This window comes from Cydia splendana, chromosome 20 (genome assembly GCF_910591565.1).
Source record: "Cydia splendana chromosome 20, ilCydSple1.2, whole genome shotgun sequence".
In the NCBI taxonomy this organism is placed as follows: domain Eukaryota; kingdom Metazoa; phylum Arthropoda; class Insecta; order Lepidoptera; family Tortricidae; genus Cydia; species Cydia splendana.
Window position 1 is genome coordinate 5,732,291 of NC_085979.1, and position 18,173 is coordinate 5,750,463.

The window sequence follows — 18,173 nt, forward strand, 5'->3', positions numbered from 1 at the left end:
AATATTGAAGGGAGAAAATAAATACTTAGGTCCCCTTTTTTAATAATTCGTAAATAACTCGTAAACGATGGCCAATAGCAAAAAATGTTTTATTACATGAATAATTTACATAAAATTTCCTACAAAAAAGGTTATTCAAACTTCTTCGCTAGGGTCAATAATTAAAAAGAGGACCTTAGAATTTATTTTCTCTCTTTAATATCGTTTTTAATATTGACCCTAGCGAAAAAGTTTAAATAACCTTTTTTGTAGGAAATTTTATGTAAATTATTCATGTAATAAACATTTTTGTGCTATTGGCCATCGTTTACCAGTTATTTAAGAATGACTAAAAAAGGGGACCTTACAATTTATTTTTTCCCTTCAATTTTTTTTTAAATATTCATCCTAGCGAAAAAAAGTAGCACTTATTTTATAAGAAATCTGAAACAGATTATTTACGTAAAAGATATATTTTTGCTGTGGGCTACCGTTTACGAGTTATTTATAAAAAACTAAAAAAATAAACGATTGTAGAACAAGTTATAAGCAACTTTCCCACCTTAATAATATTTTGTATTGAGATCACTCTGACCCACGCTTAATATTATTTTTTATCTCCCATTTATCAATAGTTTTGTATAATAAACTATATATTTTCTTAAACGTAATAAGTGTAGCTTTACAACTATATTTTTTGATTTCAGATTCCTGCTACACTTAAAAAAAAAGGGTAATTATGAAAAAATCAAAAATACGTTTTTTAGTCTTTTATACTTTATGCTTTTTTTTTGTTTGAAAGTGCATTGTTTTTGTTCCAAAACTAGATTCCTCATCCTTAATTTATCCGAAAATGATATATCACATGCCCTAATAGGTATAGTTTTAGAGAAATGTTGCTCCAAGTGAAGCGAGGCGGCGTCGAACTTCCCCCCCTCCCACCCACCAAATGAGACGTGGTTCTCGATGTCTACCGGTCTGTTTCTGCTCAAGACCAGCTAACAATCAACTGTGCCAAGTTTCAGCGCATAGTAACAACTCACAAAGTGCAAGGTGTCGTGCACTAACAAACCAGGTATTTAATGAGAATCTCAGTTTATTGAGAAATCCATTTCATGATAAGCTCTTGCACTTGTTTTCGAACTTTTTTCATTTCTTCTGGTTCATCATCCGTATAACCGAGGACCCTGCAATGTGCGGTCCCGTTTGTCATTATGACCGGCGCGTCAGGTCCCAAGTCTTGAAGCACCCCAAGAGTGTGCCAAGGATCCATGTCGCCATGAGTGAACACTACCTTGGTTACATTTGGCTTCAACCCTCCGTATCTTTTGTTTGTTTTCGCTATCCCTTCATCCATTGCCTTTTCGATATCTCCCTTAACAAAGCCTTTGCAGTACTTTAGATTGAACTCTAATGGACTCCAGTGTACAAAAGGTTGTTTCTCTGACGAGGTAGTTTGCAGATATCCGAATTCTGTGCAATATTGATAAATCCATGCGGCGAACATGTCTTGAGTCCAATCGTAAGATTTAAAGTCAACGTTATTACAACCATTGCGCCAAATAGGCTTAATTTTACGCTGGATATGTGGCTTACGTTCGCACTGGGCCTCAATTTCATGAGGCAAACCATATTGTGATAAAGCCATGAATTCCGAATACTCTAGCCATTGAAAGAATAATTGTTGATTTTCTAACACCGTCAGATCGTTTTCTGGGCATATATTATATTTTTTCTTCAGTTCTTCTCTCCCTTCTGGAGTCTTTAATAAATCTTCGTCATGTTTAAACCTCTTTTCGATTTTAGCCAGGCAGCCATCAGTACCGTATTTACCGAACGTGTAGCGAACAATATCTAGGTATTCTTTAAAGTCTTTTTTGGCGAGAACAGGAGCACTGCTGGAGAGGGCTGCGTCCACCAGCTCAGGATATAGTTTTCTCATCCAAGCTGCAAGATTTCCGGAATACGATCCACCCACCACCACCACTTTCGATGACTTGTACTTAGAGTTCGATTTCAGCATTTTTATAAAACTTGCCAAGTCTTCCAGCGCTTGATGAGAACTCAGAAACTTAAAGTATTCAATCGTATTAGTGTTTGGAATATCTGGCAAACTCTTACCGTAATATCTATGTTCTGTAGCAAAGAGAGCCCCATGCGCTTCTTTCGCCATTTTAACTGTAAAAAAAAAGTCATAGGCTGAATATATCCACCTAGGATCCTGTTCCCCTTCGCCACCAAGGAATACGAAGATTGGTGCCTTCGGCTTCCATAGTTCTAGATTCTCGAAGTACCTCATTTTGAATGTTCTTTTTTCATTTGAATCAAAGTGATCTAGCGGTTGTTCAATCCATTTCTCATCTACTGAACTCAAATCCGTCTGAGGCAGGTCAAAAGTTAGCAAAAATTGGTTTAAATTATTTGTAAATGCTGTTGCCGAAGCAATTAGCAAAGTAATCATACACAAGTAATGCATGATCGATTAAATATCTTCCGTTATTAGCAGAAAACACTTTAAAATAATGATAAATACTAGTAAAGTTCCGTTTATATATCAACATTACACGTGTTTACAAATTCCAAAATAAAATACCAATTTTAATTACAAATATAAAACTAGGAATGTCATCAATGCTTGGGACTTTTTTACTTTGTTCTTATCACAAAGAATTTTACGAATTATCTATCCTACTGACGACCTGCGTTCCTTCACGTAGTGAATAGGCCACAACTAAGTATTGACTCTATGTCAGTTTGACAAAGTTTAATTTAGCTTGGCAAATTTTGAAATCCTTATTATTCCTTATTGCCAGGAGGCTATACACGTGGTTATTCGTGTTATGACCACGTGTACCCATAACTTTGCAGGTTTAAAATTTTCTAAATGCACTACTGTTTGTTGTTTTTCATATTATCATATGGTGTAGATATAGTCTGTATTGGCAAGCAATGGTAAGTCTACAATCCGAATGGTGTAACTTTGCATTGCTCATCACTTTTAGTTACCTTGTGCGATTCTTTTTGTATTTTGATATTTATTTCATATCCATTTCTCATCACCTTTAACTTGTGTGATTCTTTTTGTTTTTGGATATTTATTTCATTTCCATTACTCATCATCATGAACATTTATTTACCTTGTGTGATTCTTTTTGTTTATGGATATTTATTTATTTCATTTGCATTGCTCATCACCTTTACCTTGTGTGATTTTTGTTTTTGGATAATTTATTTTAGAAATGTTTTATTGTACAATCAGCAAAGTTAGACACTCCTGCACACATGTTTTCCTTTGTATGCAGGTGTACTATGCTAATAGTTTTGCCGGCTGTACCTACTCTGATGCACAATATTCTGATTCTTTGTTTATAATATAAAAATTTTACCTTCCCATAAAATTGATATTATGTTTCCTTTCCACATCGGAGATCTTCATTGAGAGAGTAACGCGACCGGTGACCGTTAGATGCCGCTAGCGTCTATGTAGTCGCTCCGCCCCACGCCGTGACGTTGTTCCGCTTCCCCTCACTGCAAACCGTTGCTCGCTTCCCGCTACTCGCCACCGTCATGTCATTGTTGAGGAGAAGTACCGTGGGCATAAAAGTAGCCTAGTAGCCTGCCAGGAAGGCATTACTCAGATCTCCGATGTGGAAAGGAAACATAATATCAATTTTATTGGAAGGTAAAATTTTTATATTATGTGTTCCGTATCCACATCGGAGATCTTCATTGAGACCTGTTTATTTTCTCCTGGTGGCGAGTCAGCGGGCGCGCAAGCGTTAGGGCTACACCTAATGTCATAGAACTCAGAGAAAGAATAAATATATATAAGCCATATTGCAACCCATGAAATCACAGTGACTCGTTATAATGATGCATTACAGGAAATTGAGAATTTAAATTGTAATCCCAGGTTCGAATCTGACGTTAAACTGGTTTGAGAGATTTCTCATTCGAAATCGCATCCGAACCGCAGAATCTCGGCGAGTCGTGTTCCCAATTAACTTAAGCCAAAATATCGCTAATTAAATAGCTTTCCAGCCAATTTAGTTATTAAGTACATCGTGGATCAAAGCAATCGTAGGCGAGGCCGGCTTAGATGCGACTGTGGCTGAAAGAAATAAGCACAGTGTCCCCTAACATTTGTGTAATTCTCGCAAGCTGACGTACCCAGACTACCTATTTACTGGGTCTATACTTTATTCCGGAGCTTCTAAGAGTCCAGTCGGTAAGACACGTTTCACACGTTATCTGGTTTAGAGCAGAATTTCGGACACAAAATAATAGCGTGAAAGTTAACTATGTAATTGCCCGGGCTACAGTGTAGTGGAGTAAGGTCATTGACCCTGCGGCCTGATGCTAACAGCAAAAGTGCGGCAGCTCTTCTATCGTACTTCTTCTAACGTACCTAACGTTGTAGGGCTATTCAAATTAGGGCAAGTAGATTTCTCGCGTCCCAAGCTGGTGGTTTGGGAGGCGCTGGTCTCGCTATTAATGGCGTTAGAAGAAGGCATAGTGTCCGATAGTGGTTCACATACAGCACTTGTTACAGGCTTATGAACAAGTATCGTTCTGAAAGCTAACATGGACAATAGAAATAGATGTCTGAGATAGCTCGCTACTTCACTGGGTAATAGAGGTACCTGGCAGACGATCTTATTTTTGATGCACCATGAAGACCATTTCTACATCGTGGGCATACAGGCGGCCTAGACAAGGGGACGATCTAGGGAGTGCTCCCGTTACTGGTTTTCAATACAAACATAGTACCGGAACCGGGAATACCCGGTTCCTCCATATTAGTGAGACAGTGACAGTTGCGTCTCGTTCGCTACGTAGCGTTAGCCCTTGGCATGTTGCATGCATGCGCCAGTCACGCCAGTAGGTACATCACAGCGGACGTCACTCCTGATCTCGCCAGCTCGGTGTTGGAGCGTCCTATCTGACAGGAGCTACGCCTCATTCTTAAGGTCGTTGACTCGTAAGAGAGGGCGGTCTGATGCTGTGTTCACTAGGACCGCCAGTAAATTGCAAGCTTACCACAGCTGCGTGAAGGCTCTCCTTATCACGCCGTCACAGTAAACAGACTAGGCTGGGAGGTGGAGACATCCATACCAAGTCGTATCACCGGCAGCTGCCAGACGCGACGTGGTAGCAGATCAGAGTCTGTTAAGAAATACCGTGACACAGTGCGAAGGCTCTCGAAAGCGGAGGCTGGCCAACAAGGCGCCTATCAGGCGAAGATAGTCTCGGCGGCTTCTGGGCGTAGCTGCCACTCGGGCGCGCAGTGACTTCTTGATAAACCGTCGCCCTCGGGGGTTGTACCGACCTGGTAAGTAGCAAGGAACCAGCGCGACCTGTAGACGATCTGCTGGCATCAGCAGTTTTTGCAACAGCCTTGGTAACGGAGGGGATGTAGTGTCGCCGTCGTTTTATGTATACTGTAGTGGTGCGGTTGTATGTTTACAGTTCTGTCGTCAGCGCTGCAGATGTGGCCCGTTAACGGTCACTCTTCACTGAAAGGGCCTTACCTCGTACATTGTCTACCAATATTGGAGATTGTAACGGACTGCTTGCATAAGATGAGGGAGGAAGTGGCGCGAGGCTTTCGGCAGCTTCGTGTTGCTGAGGACTGCGAAGGTGTCACCTTCCTCCATGAACTAAAGTTTGCGAGTTTGAGACTGAAGGTTGAGTCTCATTTCTGCGAGAAACTCGGCAGCAAGGCACGCCTGTATGTTGCGAAAAAGAAAACTTTCAATCGGGGTGCTGTGCCGCGTGTCCCACGTGATGTCTAAGAGCGTGATAGTCTAATTCGCTTTATCCGAAGAAACACCCTATATCGAGCTAGTATAGGGGTATGGTCGCATGCTTTTAAGGAAATCAAACTAATGAAATCAAGTCTAAAATCGATTTTAGCGCTTGCGTAACAAAACTGTTTGGATAAAGTCGAAGATAGACAGATGTAAACTGTTGGAGTCCTCCTGGCCCCTTTCTCTTAGCACCGGAAACTCATGCTTGTTCAGGCGCAGCGGGTTTATTTATCCCATTTTGTTTATTATGGGCTTGGCGCACGAGAAAGACTTTGTAAGACGGAACTTAAGCTGGAGAGCGCGGGCAAGCAGAGATAATTATGTGAAGTCTGCAGACCTTTTCGATGCCTTTCACCTCGGTTTTGAGCGGTCGTACAGGGCCTTGTCGCTAGCTGTTCTCCGGTTGGATCACTCCATGGCCTCGAGAAGTCGTAGGAATCTCGAAGCGGCACGGCTCCTCGTCGATCAGCACCTTTATGAAGCCCGGAAACGCGACGTATTTTCCTCTGAGTATCGACATATCTTACCGCTTTCAACTCCGGGCAGTCGAGCCACGCAGGACGAAGCTCCTTACAACCTTTTCTGCCGTCGCCGGAGGATTCCTTAACCGAAAACAAGAGCTTAGCGGTCTGTTCGTGCTGTAGCACCATAGCTATAGGCCCCTGCGTACCTCAATGGGACCATGTGGACAGGACAAAACTGATACTGTGGCGCCCAGCGCAGCTTGGTGGGCAGCATCGGCGGTAGGTAAGTTCGCGGTGGTATTCTTGCGAACAGAACATGGGCGCCATTGCAAGGGACGACATCGTCGTGGTTGCAGCATCGGTGGACAGCATCGACGTGATTGTCGGTGCCATCATGGCAACCGCCGCCGCTCAGGAGGTGCCGGTGCGTGACGCTAGAGGCGCCATCGTGGCGGCTGGCTCGGGAGGCACCGGTGCGTGAGGCCGGGCGGCACTATCATGGCGGCAGCCACTGGTTCGGGAGGCGCCGGTGCGTGAGGCGAGACGCGCCATCGTGGCGGCCAGCTCGGGAGGCACCGGTGCGTGAGGCGGCCGCCGCCTGGCTCGGGAGGCACTGGTGTGAGGCGAGAGGCGCCATCGTGGCGGCCAGCTCGAGGCGCCAGTGCGCAAGGCGGTGGTGCCATCGTGGCGGGCGGCGCCGTTGTGGCGGCCGCCGCCGCCGGCTTGGGAGGCGTCGGTGCGTGATGCGAGAGGCGCCATTGTGGCGGCCAGCTCGGGAGGCACTGGTGCGTTTGCCACCGTAGCCAGGCTCAGGTGCGTGAGGCGAGAGGCGCCGTCGTGGCGGTCAGCTCGATAGGCGCCGGGCCGATGGCTGGCTCGTAGTTGCACTCATCATCACGGCGACACTGCTGCTCTCGGCGGCGCCATCCTGGTGGCCACCACCGGCGCGTAGGTCACCAGCGACGTCATGACGGACGGCAGCCAATGCGGCGATCGTCGCTATACTCGTAGCGTTTCTGCTTTCACGTAACTTACCTTCCTTCCACTCGAGCAGTCGGGACGCAGAAGCGGTCCGCCTTCACCTTGGCGCCAGGATGGGATCGAGAGGTCCGCGATCCACCCGCGCCGCGACCGCAGCAACAGGAGCGGGCGTGTGCCTCTCGGTGTCCCGCGGACTGAAAGCGCCCGCAGCCACAGGAGCGGGCGTGTGACGTCTCTCGGAGTCCCGCGGACTGGAAGCGCCCGCAGCCACAGGAGCGGGCGTGTGACGTCTCACGGAGTCCCGTGGACTGGAAGCGCCCGCAGCCACAGGAGCGGGCGTGTGACGTCTCTCGGAGTCCCGCAGATTGGAAGCGCCCGCAGCCACAGGAGCGGGCGTGTGACGTCTCTCGGAGTCCCGTGGACTGGAAGCGTCCGCACCGCGACTGCAGCAACAGGAGCGGGCGTGGACTAGAAGCGTCCGCACCGCGACTGCAGCAACAGGAGCGGGCGTGGACTGGAAGCGTCCGCACCGCGTCTGCAGCAACAGGAGCGGGCGCGGACTGAGGAGCGGGTGCGGACTCGCACCGCGACTGCAGCAACAGGAGCGGGCGTGGACTGGAAGCGTCCGCACCGCGACTGCTCTCGCGGACTGGAAGCGTCCGCAACAGGAGTGGGCGTCCCGCGGACCCCGCACCGCGACACCTCGGGCTCCGGCCCGCAGCGTCGCGGCGTCTCGGAGTCACCTTGGACGACAGCAGAAGAAAGTCGATGGCGCCGGCGCGCGGGGGCCGACCTCCCCTGAGCCCCTGTCGCGTCGCAACTAACGACACGAGGTACTCCCAGGTTAATACGACCTGCCTGAGAACCGTCCTTTAGTGTCGAAGTAACTTCTGAACGCCAATAAAACTAGAATATCATTAAACTGTCTCACCGGATGGTTCGAGACAATCCAAACCTCCTTATCGGCGAAGCGCGGCACCCGACCGCGGCGCGCGCAGGCTGTCCGCCTCCGCGCCGCCCGGGCGCCGCCCCCGCCGCCGCCGGCACGATGACCGCACGTTCCCTCTCCGATGCGGAGCGACTTGCGTTACCACTTGTTAACGAAAACCACTGACGCACTTCCTACTTCGATCTCGAAAATGTGAGTTAACGGTAACGATTTTAGCAGCATGGAATGTCAAAATTAATTTAGCAAGAAAAAAGTGGGTAGAATCGCACCGTTCGATGACTTCGATCTCGAGACCGCCAAAAGACTAATAGTAGCGATCTCTGCTATATCTCACTATTTAATCGACCGAGCTTTGGATCGGAAATGTTAAAGCACCATGCTGCAAGCTGCAATAGTACATTGTAGGAGAGGACGGAAAACCGCTAAAAGATGGACGAGTCGTTTGAGGGCCGACACGTTAGTGGAGGCCCTCTAATAATACGAGTCCATCTTTAGCGTTTCCGGCCGAGGCATTACATAGTGCTTTTCACGACTACTGCGAGGAAATAAGAAAACATTTGCATAACTATAAGTACTATCCCGCGATTTCTCTGGTAGCAAATTACTAGCCACTGCCTGTCCTGTCTCTTGAATTTCGGTAGGCGTCAGCGTAAGAATATCATTTTCTTCACTAACTCATTTTTATAGCGTTGATACGTGTTTCTTGTATTTTTTAATCAAACACAATTTACACTATCCAATTCAGTAACTATTTTCAGATCCCGCCTTTTTTACTTTTTTTATCACTTTTAAGAGGCGTTTTTCTGTTATTTGCTTCAAACCGACTCTAAACTTAGAAGCGTTTTTGTTAAAAAAAACCACAAACAGCTTCAAAAGTAAAAAAACCCCTTAAGCGTGAACTGAATGGATTAATTGTTTAAAAAAAATGAACTGAAATGTTTTGACATTTCTTTTTTTTTTAAACAAGAAATTGGTCCTATAAATAACCTAATTTTATTTTCGAAGGAAAAAGTTGCGCCAAAAAAGACCTTTTATTGATTTTTATGTTTTAAATGATACTCATTGCTGTAGCGAACCGTCATCAATGACAGATGATGATAACAATGAAACTTTGTAGTAGTGGTGGTTCAGGTGCTACAGCTATTGCCTACTTTCCAGCTTGGTTTTAGACCATCTATTGCCACATTTCCGAACAGTGGCGTGAAAAAATATTTGCGGACCATCGGTCAGACGGTCGACGAAACAATGACATGGCGGTGGCGAGTAGCGGGAAGCGAGCAACGGTTTGCAGTGAGGGGAAGCGGAACAACGTCACGGCGTGGGGCGGAGCGACTACATAGACGCTAGCGGCATCTAACGGTTACCGATCGCGTTACTCTCTCAATGAAGATCTCCGATGTGGATACGGAACACATAATATCTGTACATGTTCATTCATGTTTATGATTGTCACCATTTATATTTTAAATAATCATCAAACCCATTTTTTTTTATCAAATACATACATCTAACTCAAAGTTAACAAATAAAGGATGGCTCACGTTAGACCGGGCCGTGTCTTTTTCTTTCCTTTTTATGGAAAGCATGACGTGATCGCCAGTCATAGCATAAAAAAAGTAAGCGCCGGAAGCTTCGGCTCGGACACGGCCCAGTCTAACGTGAGTAAAGTTATCCTTAATTTAAATCTAATCGAGAATCAATTTTTATGTAATATGAAAATTATTTATTTAACCTTAAATTAGGGTTCAAGAATTCTATACAAAGAGTAATTACGACTGCGTGTATGAATATGTAATTTTGATGGCTTTTTGAAATGAATGAGCCGATTTATATTTTGTCAAAAGTCGTAAACGTAAGTGAAAAAATTTGAACGTGATAGTTAATTTCATAAAGCCATTTTTGACTCTTGGTTTGAAGGAAAAATATCTGGGAGACCGAGCTTTGCCCTGAAAACATATAAAAACTCAAATATGCGCATTTTCCCAGAAATAAGACCTAGCTAGATCGATTTTTCGCTCCCGAAAACCCCCATATAGCAAATTTCATCGAAATCGTTAGAGACGTTTCCGAGATCCCCAAAATATAAAATAAATACAGCAATTGCTCATTTAAAGGTCCTTATTAGATTAGATTATACCTTGGTCGAAATAGCCGGTTTTATCAAAGTGAAAATCCGGTGTTTGCAATTGGCTGTAAACCCGGTTTTTCCGGTTTTTTCGATTTCGGTAAAACCGCCGCGCTGGCGCGGTTTGTGACGCCTAGTAGGTACGTAACTTAACAAGTAGTTACAGTTAGGCAGAAGTAGAGCAAACAGCACTATGGGAGCTATCGTTTTCCCCTCTTATTTGGGCCACCCCACCCTAGCGGCTTTTGAGCGTCAGCGTCTAGTGAGCGTTATGGAAAATGGCACCAACGCTGCGTCGAAAAGCAGCCATACAGTTGACTAGACGCCGACTCTCGGGAGTTGCAACACTTGCAACACTTGCAATCTAACATTTGTTGCGTTAAATTTTTGTTCTGTTGTTGTTGTTGTTCTGTTGTTCTTGAATAGGGAAAATAGAGATGAAGGGGCAGGCGTCCGACTAAGGATTGCCGAAATAACACATGTAGAGATGCAACGGATAGTTGTTTGGCCGGATACCGGATACCAAATATTCGGCCGGCGGAACTATACCTACTTTTCGGTTTTTCAGGTGGTTTTGACTTGTTCGTAGTGAACGTTCGCGCGGACTCATTTCTAGATATGAAATGAGTTCGCGTGCAAGTGAGTGGAATGTTTAAATTGTATTAAAATAATTTAACGAATACGATTATGACCGTGACTGTTTCTTAAGTCCAATTTGTTTACTCCGAAATCAAGCAAAGTTACTATCCGGTATTTGGAAGTTTAAATATCGGCCGGATAGGCCGGATACCGGATAGTATCCGAATATCCGGTGCATCTCTAAACACACGTCCGTTCGTTGCAATATTTAATGTTACCTATATTTTGGGCCTTTACCGACAGTTCTGTTCTGTTCTGTTTTTATTTATTGTGACCTTTTTTGCCACTTTTGTGTTACTTTTACTCAGAATCACGAGCTCTTTCGATCCTAATGGGATAAAAAAAATGTCCCAAAGTTTTTTCCTATTGTGTTACCATTTCGCCATACACTTTGTATGGCGGTAACAAAAAGGAAGGTTTGAAAAATGTATGGAATTTTTTTCTCGTATAATGATGAAAAGGGCTTGCGATCCTGACTAGAAATAACACAAAAGTGGCAAAAAAAGGTCACAATATATAAAATGGCAAAAAAATTAAAGAAACGCTCATTAAGTTAATAATAAGAAGATAATAGTACTACTGAAGTGTCTTCATTATTCACCACAAGAGCTTAAATTGAGGAGAAGGTACATCGAACAGCATGACTCACGTTAGACCGGGCTGTGTCCGGGCCGGAGCTGCCGGGGCTTACTTCTCTATGATATGACAGGCGATCACGTCATGCTTTCCGTAGAAAACGATGCGCCGAAAGCTCCGGGTCGGACACGGTCCGGTCTAACGTGAGTCATCCTTAACTTATTAAACTACTTCGGCAGAAATGAGTTCCTTTCATCCCTTGGATGGTTAACAATCTACTAATACGCTATAAACTCTTGAACGCGTATTTAATAATACCTACAAGCGGGTCTAACGCCATATAATTTCATAAATTTACATTATCCTATGTTTACTATAAGTTGCACTTAGAGTTAGACCAAGAAAAGTCTGCAGAGATTTTGACAGCACACGCATTGCCAGTGTTAAATTTTATAGAAGTTCGACGTTTAAAATAACACCTGCACTGTGTGTGCTGTCAAAATCTCTGCAGACTTTTCTTGGTTTAACTCTACGTAGGTACAAGTTCCGAAAAGTTTCCAAAAAGTTCGAAAAGTGAACTTTTCCATTGATAAATTTCATGAAATTTTCCAAAACATCTTAGAACATTTCCAAGTCTTTGTAAACTTATAGGCAATTTTATTGTGCGGTGGAATACGTGATACGTGCTTGCATTTTGGTTTTTACCTAAAAAACAATGAAATTATATCGCGTTATACTAGACCCGTTTATAAAAATAGAATTTTCACTTCTCATGCTCAAAAAGTGCACCTTTATGTCGTGCGTAGACGACATAAAATCGCATTTTATGCTCTAGAGCATAAAAGTAAAATTTTCTTCTGAGACTAAGGTAATCGGTCTCAACAGCCAAACAGTTAAAACATATTGCACAATTTTACTGAGCAATAAAATTGTGTAGATGACAAAACTTGTTATATAATTTTATTTTTGCTACAATTTATTAGAAATCCGTATTTTCTGTCATTAAATTTAGTAAATCACATAAAATAGGAGTCGATTATCGTTCAAAAATGCTCCGAAATTTTTGACTTGGCAGAAAACCAAGCGTCTGAAACTCTGATCACATGTTAAAAATTAAAAAAAAATAATTAAAAAGTTAGTTGGCGGGAATTGGTTACGTATTATGTTCTTTCGCTTTACGACAATCTCGTGGTGTAAATTGCCGTGAAAAATATAATTTTATTTTCCTCGCAATCGAAGTGAAAAGCAGAGTGTACAACAAGGGCATAAATGTCCATTTTTACCCTCGTCTACTATTTTGGTCTTCGCTTCGCTCAGACCAAAAAAATTGCCTCGATTAAATATGGGTCACTTTATGCCCTTGTTATACAATCTACTATTTAGCAAAGTCAATTGTAACTATGGGCAAAATACAACTGCGTATTTATGTCAACTACTCTAAAAATACAAGTGAGTCTAGCATGAGCTACTTCTATTCATGGCCTCATTTTGTCAGTCATAAAAGAGAGTTCATCCATGGAATTTTTTTTTATACCAGATGTGGTACCTATGGGTGGCAAACAAGCATATGGCCCGCCTGATGGTAAGCAGTCACCGTAGCCTATGGACGCCTGCAACTGCAGAGGTGTTACATGCACGTTGCCGACCTTTCAAAAACCTGTACACTCCTTTTTTGAAGAACCCCATACTGTAGACCGGCGGTCGGCAACCTGCGGCCCGCGGGCCTCTCTGGCTATGTAATATTGAGAAACGACAATGTCTGATAAAGTCATAAATATTAACAAAGTGCGGCCCGCGTCAACTTACTCATCGTTAACTACGCTACTAAAACTACGCAAAAAAAGGTTGCCGACCGCTGCTGTAGACCCTCGGGAAAACCTTGGAAGGGAGCTCATTACACAGCCGGAGTGTCCGCGGGAGGAAATTCCTCTTAAATCGCAAAGTACGCGACCATTTAGGTTCTAGGGTGTGAGGATGAACACCCTGCTGACGGCGAGCGGTGCGGTGATAGAAAGCGGCCGTTGGCATCATGTCAAATAGTTCCTCAGAGCACAGCCCATTGTACAAGCGGTAGAACACACACAAAGAGGCAAAGTCTCTCCTTAGACTTAAAGGTTCAATACCGCTTGAGAGTTTGGGATCATCGACGATTCGTACAGCGCGCCTTTGGACGGAGTCGAAGGGTCCAAGCTGCCATCCAGGTGCTCCTGCCCAAAGGTGACAGCAGTACTCCATATGGGGTCTGACTTGCGATTTATAAAGCAGCAGTCTTTGCCCCGGAGTAAAGTATCGCCTCGCTTTTTTGAGCACTCCGAGTTTTTTGGATGCCATAAGTGCCACTAGTTCAATACTCACTTCTTGTATTTTTAAAGTAGTTGCATTTCCTGTTTCCCCATAGTTTCAATGCCCTGGATGGCCTTAAATTTAACTTCAACGTGAGTTACATTATACAACTAAAGTATCCATTTCATGAAGTAGGTATTTTTAGGGTTCCGTACCTCAAAAGGAAATAACGGAACCCTTATAGGATCACTCGTGCGTCTGTCACAGCCCATTTTCTCCAAAAGTACTGGACCAATTAAGCTGATATTTGGTACACATATGTAAATTCGTGACCCAAAGACGGACATCTTACGTAAACCAATGAATTTTAACCACTATTGGGGGGTAAATAAGAAAATTAAAAAATCATGTTTTTTTAAACTATGTATATCGTGTTACATAAAAAAGCTCAACGTGAAAGAGCTCATTTTGAAAATTCGAAATATTTTTTTTGCAATCTTAACTTAAATAATTTCGAAGTTATTTAATGCCAAAGTTATTTAATAGCCAAAAAATTACCATCCCCCTGTATCTCCGAACTGCTAGCTCTACATTTTTTTTTAATATACAAAATTGTTCTTTACTTATAGATGAGAGGAAAACCTATTAGAAATACCTATGCAGTCAAGCGTGAGTCGGACTAATTACTTAGTTTGTGATCCGACCCCTACGGGTTTTTAAAGGCAATTTACTCGCGTTTCACATATAAAAAATACATTGTTAAAAATTGGGTAATGTACGGAACCCTTGGAACGCGAGTCCGACTCGCACTTGGCCGGTTTTTTATAATACCTAAAGTACTTATTTTCTTGTTAAATCGACAGTAAAAAAGGTATTTCTTTCATTTCTGCCTATTACAGTTTATTAAATACAGACTGAGAGCGGAGGTTCAATAGAGGTAGAGCTCCGTATATAAACCTCATACAGTCTCCTAAAAAGATTGAGCAGACGTTTCACAAACGTCACTTTTGACCTAAAAAAATTCAGGGTATATAGCAAAATAAAACACCATTATCAATGCGTAGTTACGACTTTAATGAGAATCTCAGTTTATTGAGAAATCCATTTCATGATAAGCTCTTTCACGTGTTTTCGAACTTTTTCCATTTCTTCTGGTTCACCATCCTTATAACCGAGGACCCCGCAATGTGAGGTCCCGTTTGTCATTATGACCGGCGCGTCAGGTCCCAAGTCTTGAAGCACCCCAAGAGTGTGCCAAGGATCCATGTCGCCATGAGTGAACACTACCTTGGTTACATTTGGCTTCAACCCTCCGTATCTTTTGTTTGTTTTCGCTATCCCTTCATCCATTGCCTTTTCGATATCTCCCTTAACAAAGCCTTTGCAGTACTTTAGATTGAACTCTAATGGATTCCAGTGTACAAATGGTTGTTTCTCTGACGACGTAGTCATCAGATATCCAAACTCTGTGCAATATTGGTAAATCCATGCGGCGTACTTGGTTCGAGTCCAATCGTAATATTTAAAGTCAACGTTATTACAACCATTGCGCCAAATAGGCTTTATTTCACGCTGGATATGTGTCTGTACTTCGCACTGGGCTTTAATATCATGAGGCAAACCATATTGTGACGAGACCATGAATTCCAAATACTCTATCCATTGAAAGAAAAATTGTTGAATTTCTAACACCGTCAGATCGTTTTCTGGGCATATATTATATTTTTTCTTCAGTTCTTCTCTCCCTTCTGGAGTCTTTAATAAATCTTCGTCATGTTTAAACCTCTTTTCGATTTTAGCCAGGCAGCCATCAGTACCGTATTTACCGAACGTGTAACGAACAGTATCTAGGTATTCTTTAAAGTCTTTTTTGGCGAGAACAGGAGCACTGCTGGAGAGGGCTGCGTCCACCAGCTCAGGATATAGTTCTCTCATCCAAGCTGCAAGATTTCCGGAATACGATCCACCCACCACCACCACTTTCGATGACTTGTACTTAGAGTTCGATTTCAGCATTTTTATAAATCTTGCCAAGTCTTCCAGCGCTTGATGAGAACTCAGAAACTTAAAGTATTCAATCGTATTATTTTTTGGAATATCTGGCAAACTCTTACCGTAATATCTATGTTCTGTAGCAAAGAGAGCCCCATGCGCTTCTTTCGCCATTTTAACTGTAAAAAAAAAGTCATAGGTTGAATATAACCACCTAGGATCCTGTTCCCCTTCGCCACCAATGGATACGAAGATTGGTGCCTTCGGCTTCCATAGTTCTACATTCTCGAAGTACCTCATTTTGAATGTTCTTTTCTCATTTGAATCAAAGTGATCTAGCGGTTGTTCAATCCATTTCTCATCTACTGAATTCAAATCCGTCTGAGGCAGGTCAAAAGTTAGCAAAAATTGGTTTAAATTATTTGTAAATGCTGTTGCCGAAGCAATCAGCAAAGTAATCGTACACAAGTAATGCATGATCGCTTAAATATCTTCCGTTATTAGCAGAAAACACTTTAAAATAATGATAAATACTGGTAAAGTTCGGTTTATATATCAACATTACACGTGTTTACAAATTCCAAAATAAAATACCAGTTTTAATTACAAATATAAAACTAGGAATGTCATCAATGCCTGGAACTCTTTTACTTTGTTCTTATCACAAAGAATTTTATGAATTATCTATCCTACTGACGACCTGCGTTCCTTCACGTAGTGAATAGGTCACAACTAAGTATTGACTCTATGTCAATTTGACAAAGTTTAATTTAGCTTGGCAAATTTTGAAATCCTTATTGCCAGGAGGCTATATACACGTGGTTATTCGTGTTATGACCGCGTGTACCCATAACTTTGCAGGTTAAAAATTTTCTAAATGCACTACTGTTTGTTGTTTTTTATATTATCATATGGTGTAGATATAGTCTGTATTGGCAAGCAATGGTAAGTCTACAGTCCGAATGGTTTAACTTTGCATTGCTCATCACTTTTAACTTGTGTGATTCTTTTTGTGTTTGGATATTTATTTCATTTCCAATGCTCATCACCTTTACCTTGTGTGATTCTTTTTGTTTTTGGATATTTATTTCATTTCCATTGCTCATCATCAAGAATATTTATTTACCTTGTGTGATTCTTTTTGTTTATGGATATTTATTTATTTCATTTGCATTGCTCATCACCTTTACCTTGTGTGATTTTTGTTTTTGGATAATTTATTTTAGAAATGTTTTATTGTACAATCAGCAAAGTTAGACACTCCTGCATACATGTTTTCCTTTGTATGCAGGTGTACTATGCTAATAGTTTTGCCGGCTGTACCTACTCTGATGCACAATATTCTGATTCTTTGTTTTTAATATAAAAATTATACCTTCCAATAAAATTGATATTATGTTTCCTTTCCACATCGGAGATCTTCATTGAGAGAGTAACGCGATCGGTGACCGTTAGATGCCGCTAGCGTCTATGTAGTCGCTCCGCCCCACGCCGTGACGTTGTTCCGCTTCCCCTCACTGCAAACCGTTGCTCGTTTCCCGCTACTCGCCACCGCCATGTCATTGTTGAGGAGAAGTACCGTGGGCATAAAAGTAGCCTAGTAGCCTGCCAGGAAGGCATTACTCAGATCTCCGATGTGGAAAGGAAACATAATATCAATTTTATTGGAAGGTAAAATTTTTATATTATGTGTTCCGTATCCACATTGGAGATCTTCATTGAGACCTGTTTATTATCTCCTGGTGGCGAGTCAGCGGGCGCGCAAGCGTTAGGGCTACACCTACTGTCATAGAACTCAGAGAAAGAATAAATATATATAAGCCATATTGCAACCCATGAAATCACAGTGACTCGTTATAATGATGCATTACAGGAAATTGAGAATTTAAATTGTAATCCCAGGTTCGAATCTGACGTTAAACTTGTTTGAGAGATTTCTCATTCGAAATCGCATCCGAACCGCAGAATCTCAGCGAGTTGTGTTCCCAATTAACTTAAGCCAAAATATCGCTAATTAGATAGCTTTCCAGCCAATTTAGTTATTAAGTACATCGTGGATCAAAGCAATCGTAGGCGAGGCCGGCTTAGATGAGACTGTGGCTGAAAGAAATAAGCGCAGTGTCCCCTAACATTTGGGTAATTCTCGCAAGCTGACGTACCCAGACTATACCTACTTACTGGGTCTATACTTTATTCCGGAGCTTCTAAGAGTCCAGTCGGTAAGACACGTTATCTGGTTTAGAGCAGAATTTCGGACACAAAATAATAGTGTGAAAGTTAACTATGTAATTGCCCGGGCTACAGTGTAGTAGAGTAAGGTCATTGACCATGCGGCCTGATGCTAACAGCAAAAGTGCGGCAGCTCTTCTATCGTA

General features: G+C 42.6%; 3 protein-coding genes and 1 long non-coding RNA gene across 4 annotated transcripts in view; 2 read left to right on the forward strand and 2 right to left on the reverse strand.

Moving 5' to 3' along the window:
• The window catches only part of LOC134800869 (uncharacterized), a 417,476-nt gene that overhangs the window by 89,127 nt on the left and 310,176 nt on the right, over positions 1–18,173 (forward strand). The window lies entirely within an intron of this gene.
• The window catches only part of LOC134800726 (uncharacterized), a 100,389-nt gene that overhangs the window by 44,824 nt on the left and 37,392 nt on the right, over positions 1–18,173 (forward strand). The gene's annotated exons all lie outside the window — the stretch shown is intronic.
• On the reverse strand, positions 1,064–2,481 carry LOC134800625 (putative serine protease K12H4.7). The gene has a single exon (XM_063773110.1). The coding sequence runs from the start codon at positions 2,453–2,455 to the stop codon at positions 1,076–1,078; it is 1,380 nt and encodes a 459-aa protein (XP_063629180.1). The 5' UTR covers positions 2,456–2,481; the 3' UTR covers positions 1,064–1,075.
• LOC134800626 (putative serine protease K12H4.7) lies at positions 14,857–16,279 on the reverse strand. The gene has a single exon (XM_063773111.1). It carries the CDS (start codon positions 16,273–16,275, stop codon positions 14,896–14,898), a length of 1,380 nt encoding a protein of 459 aa, XP_063629181.1. The 5' UTR covers positions 16,276–16,279; the 3' UTR covers positions 14,857–14,895.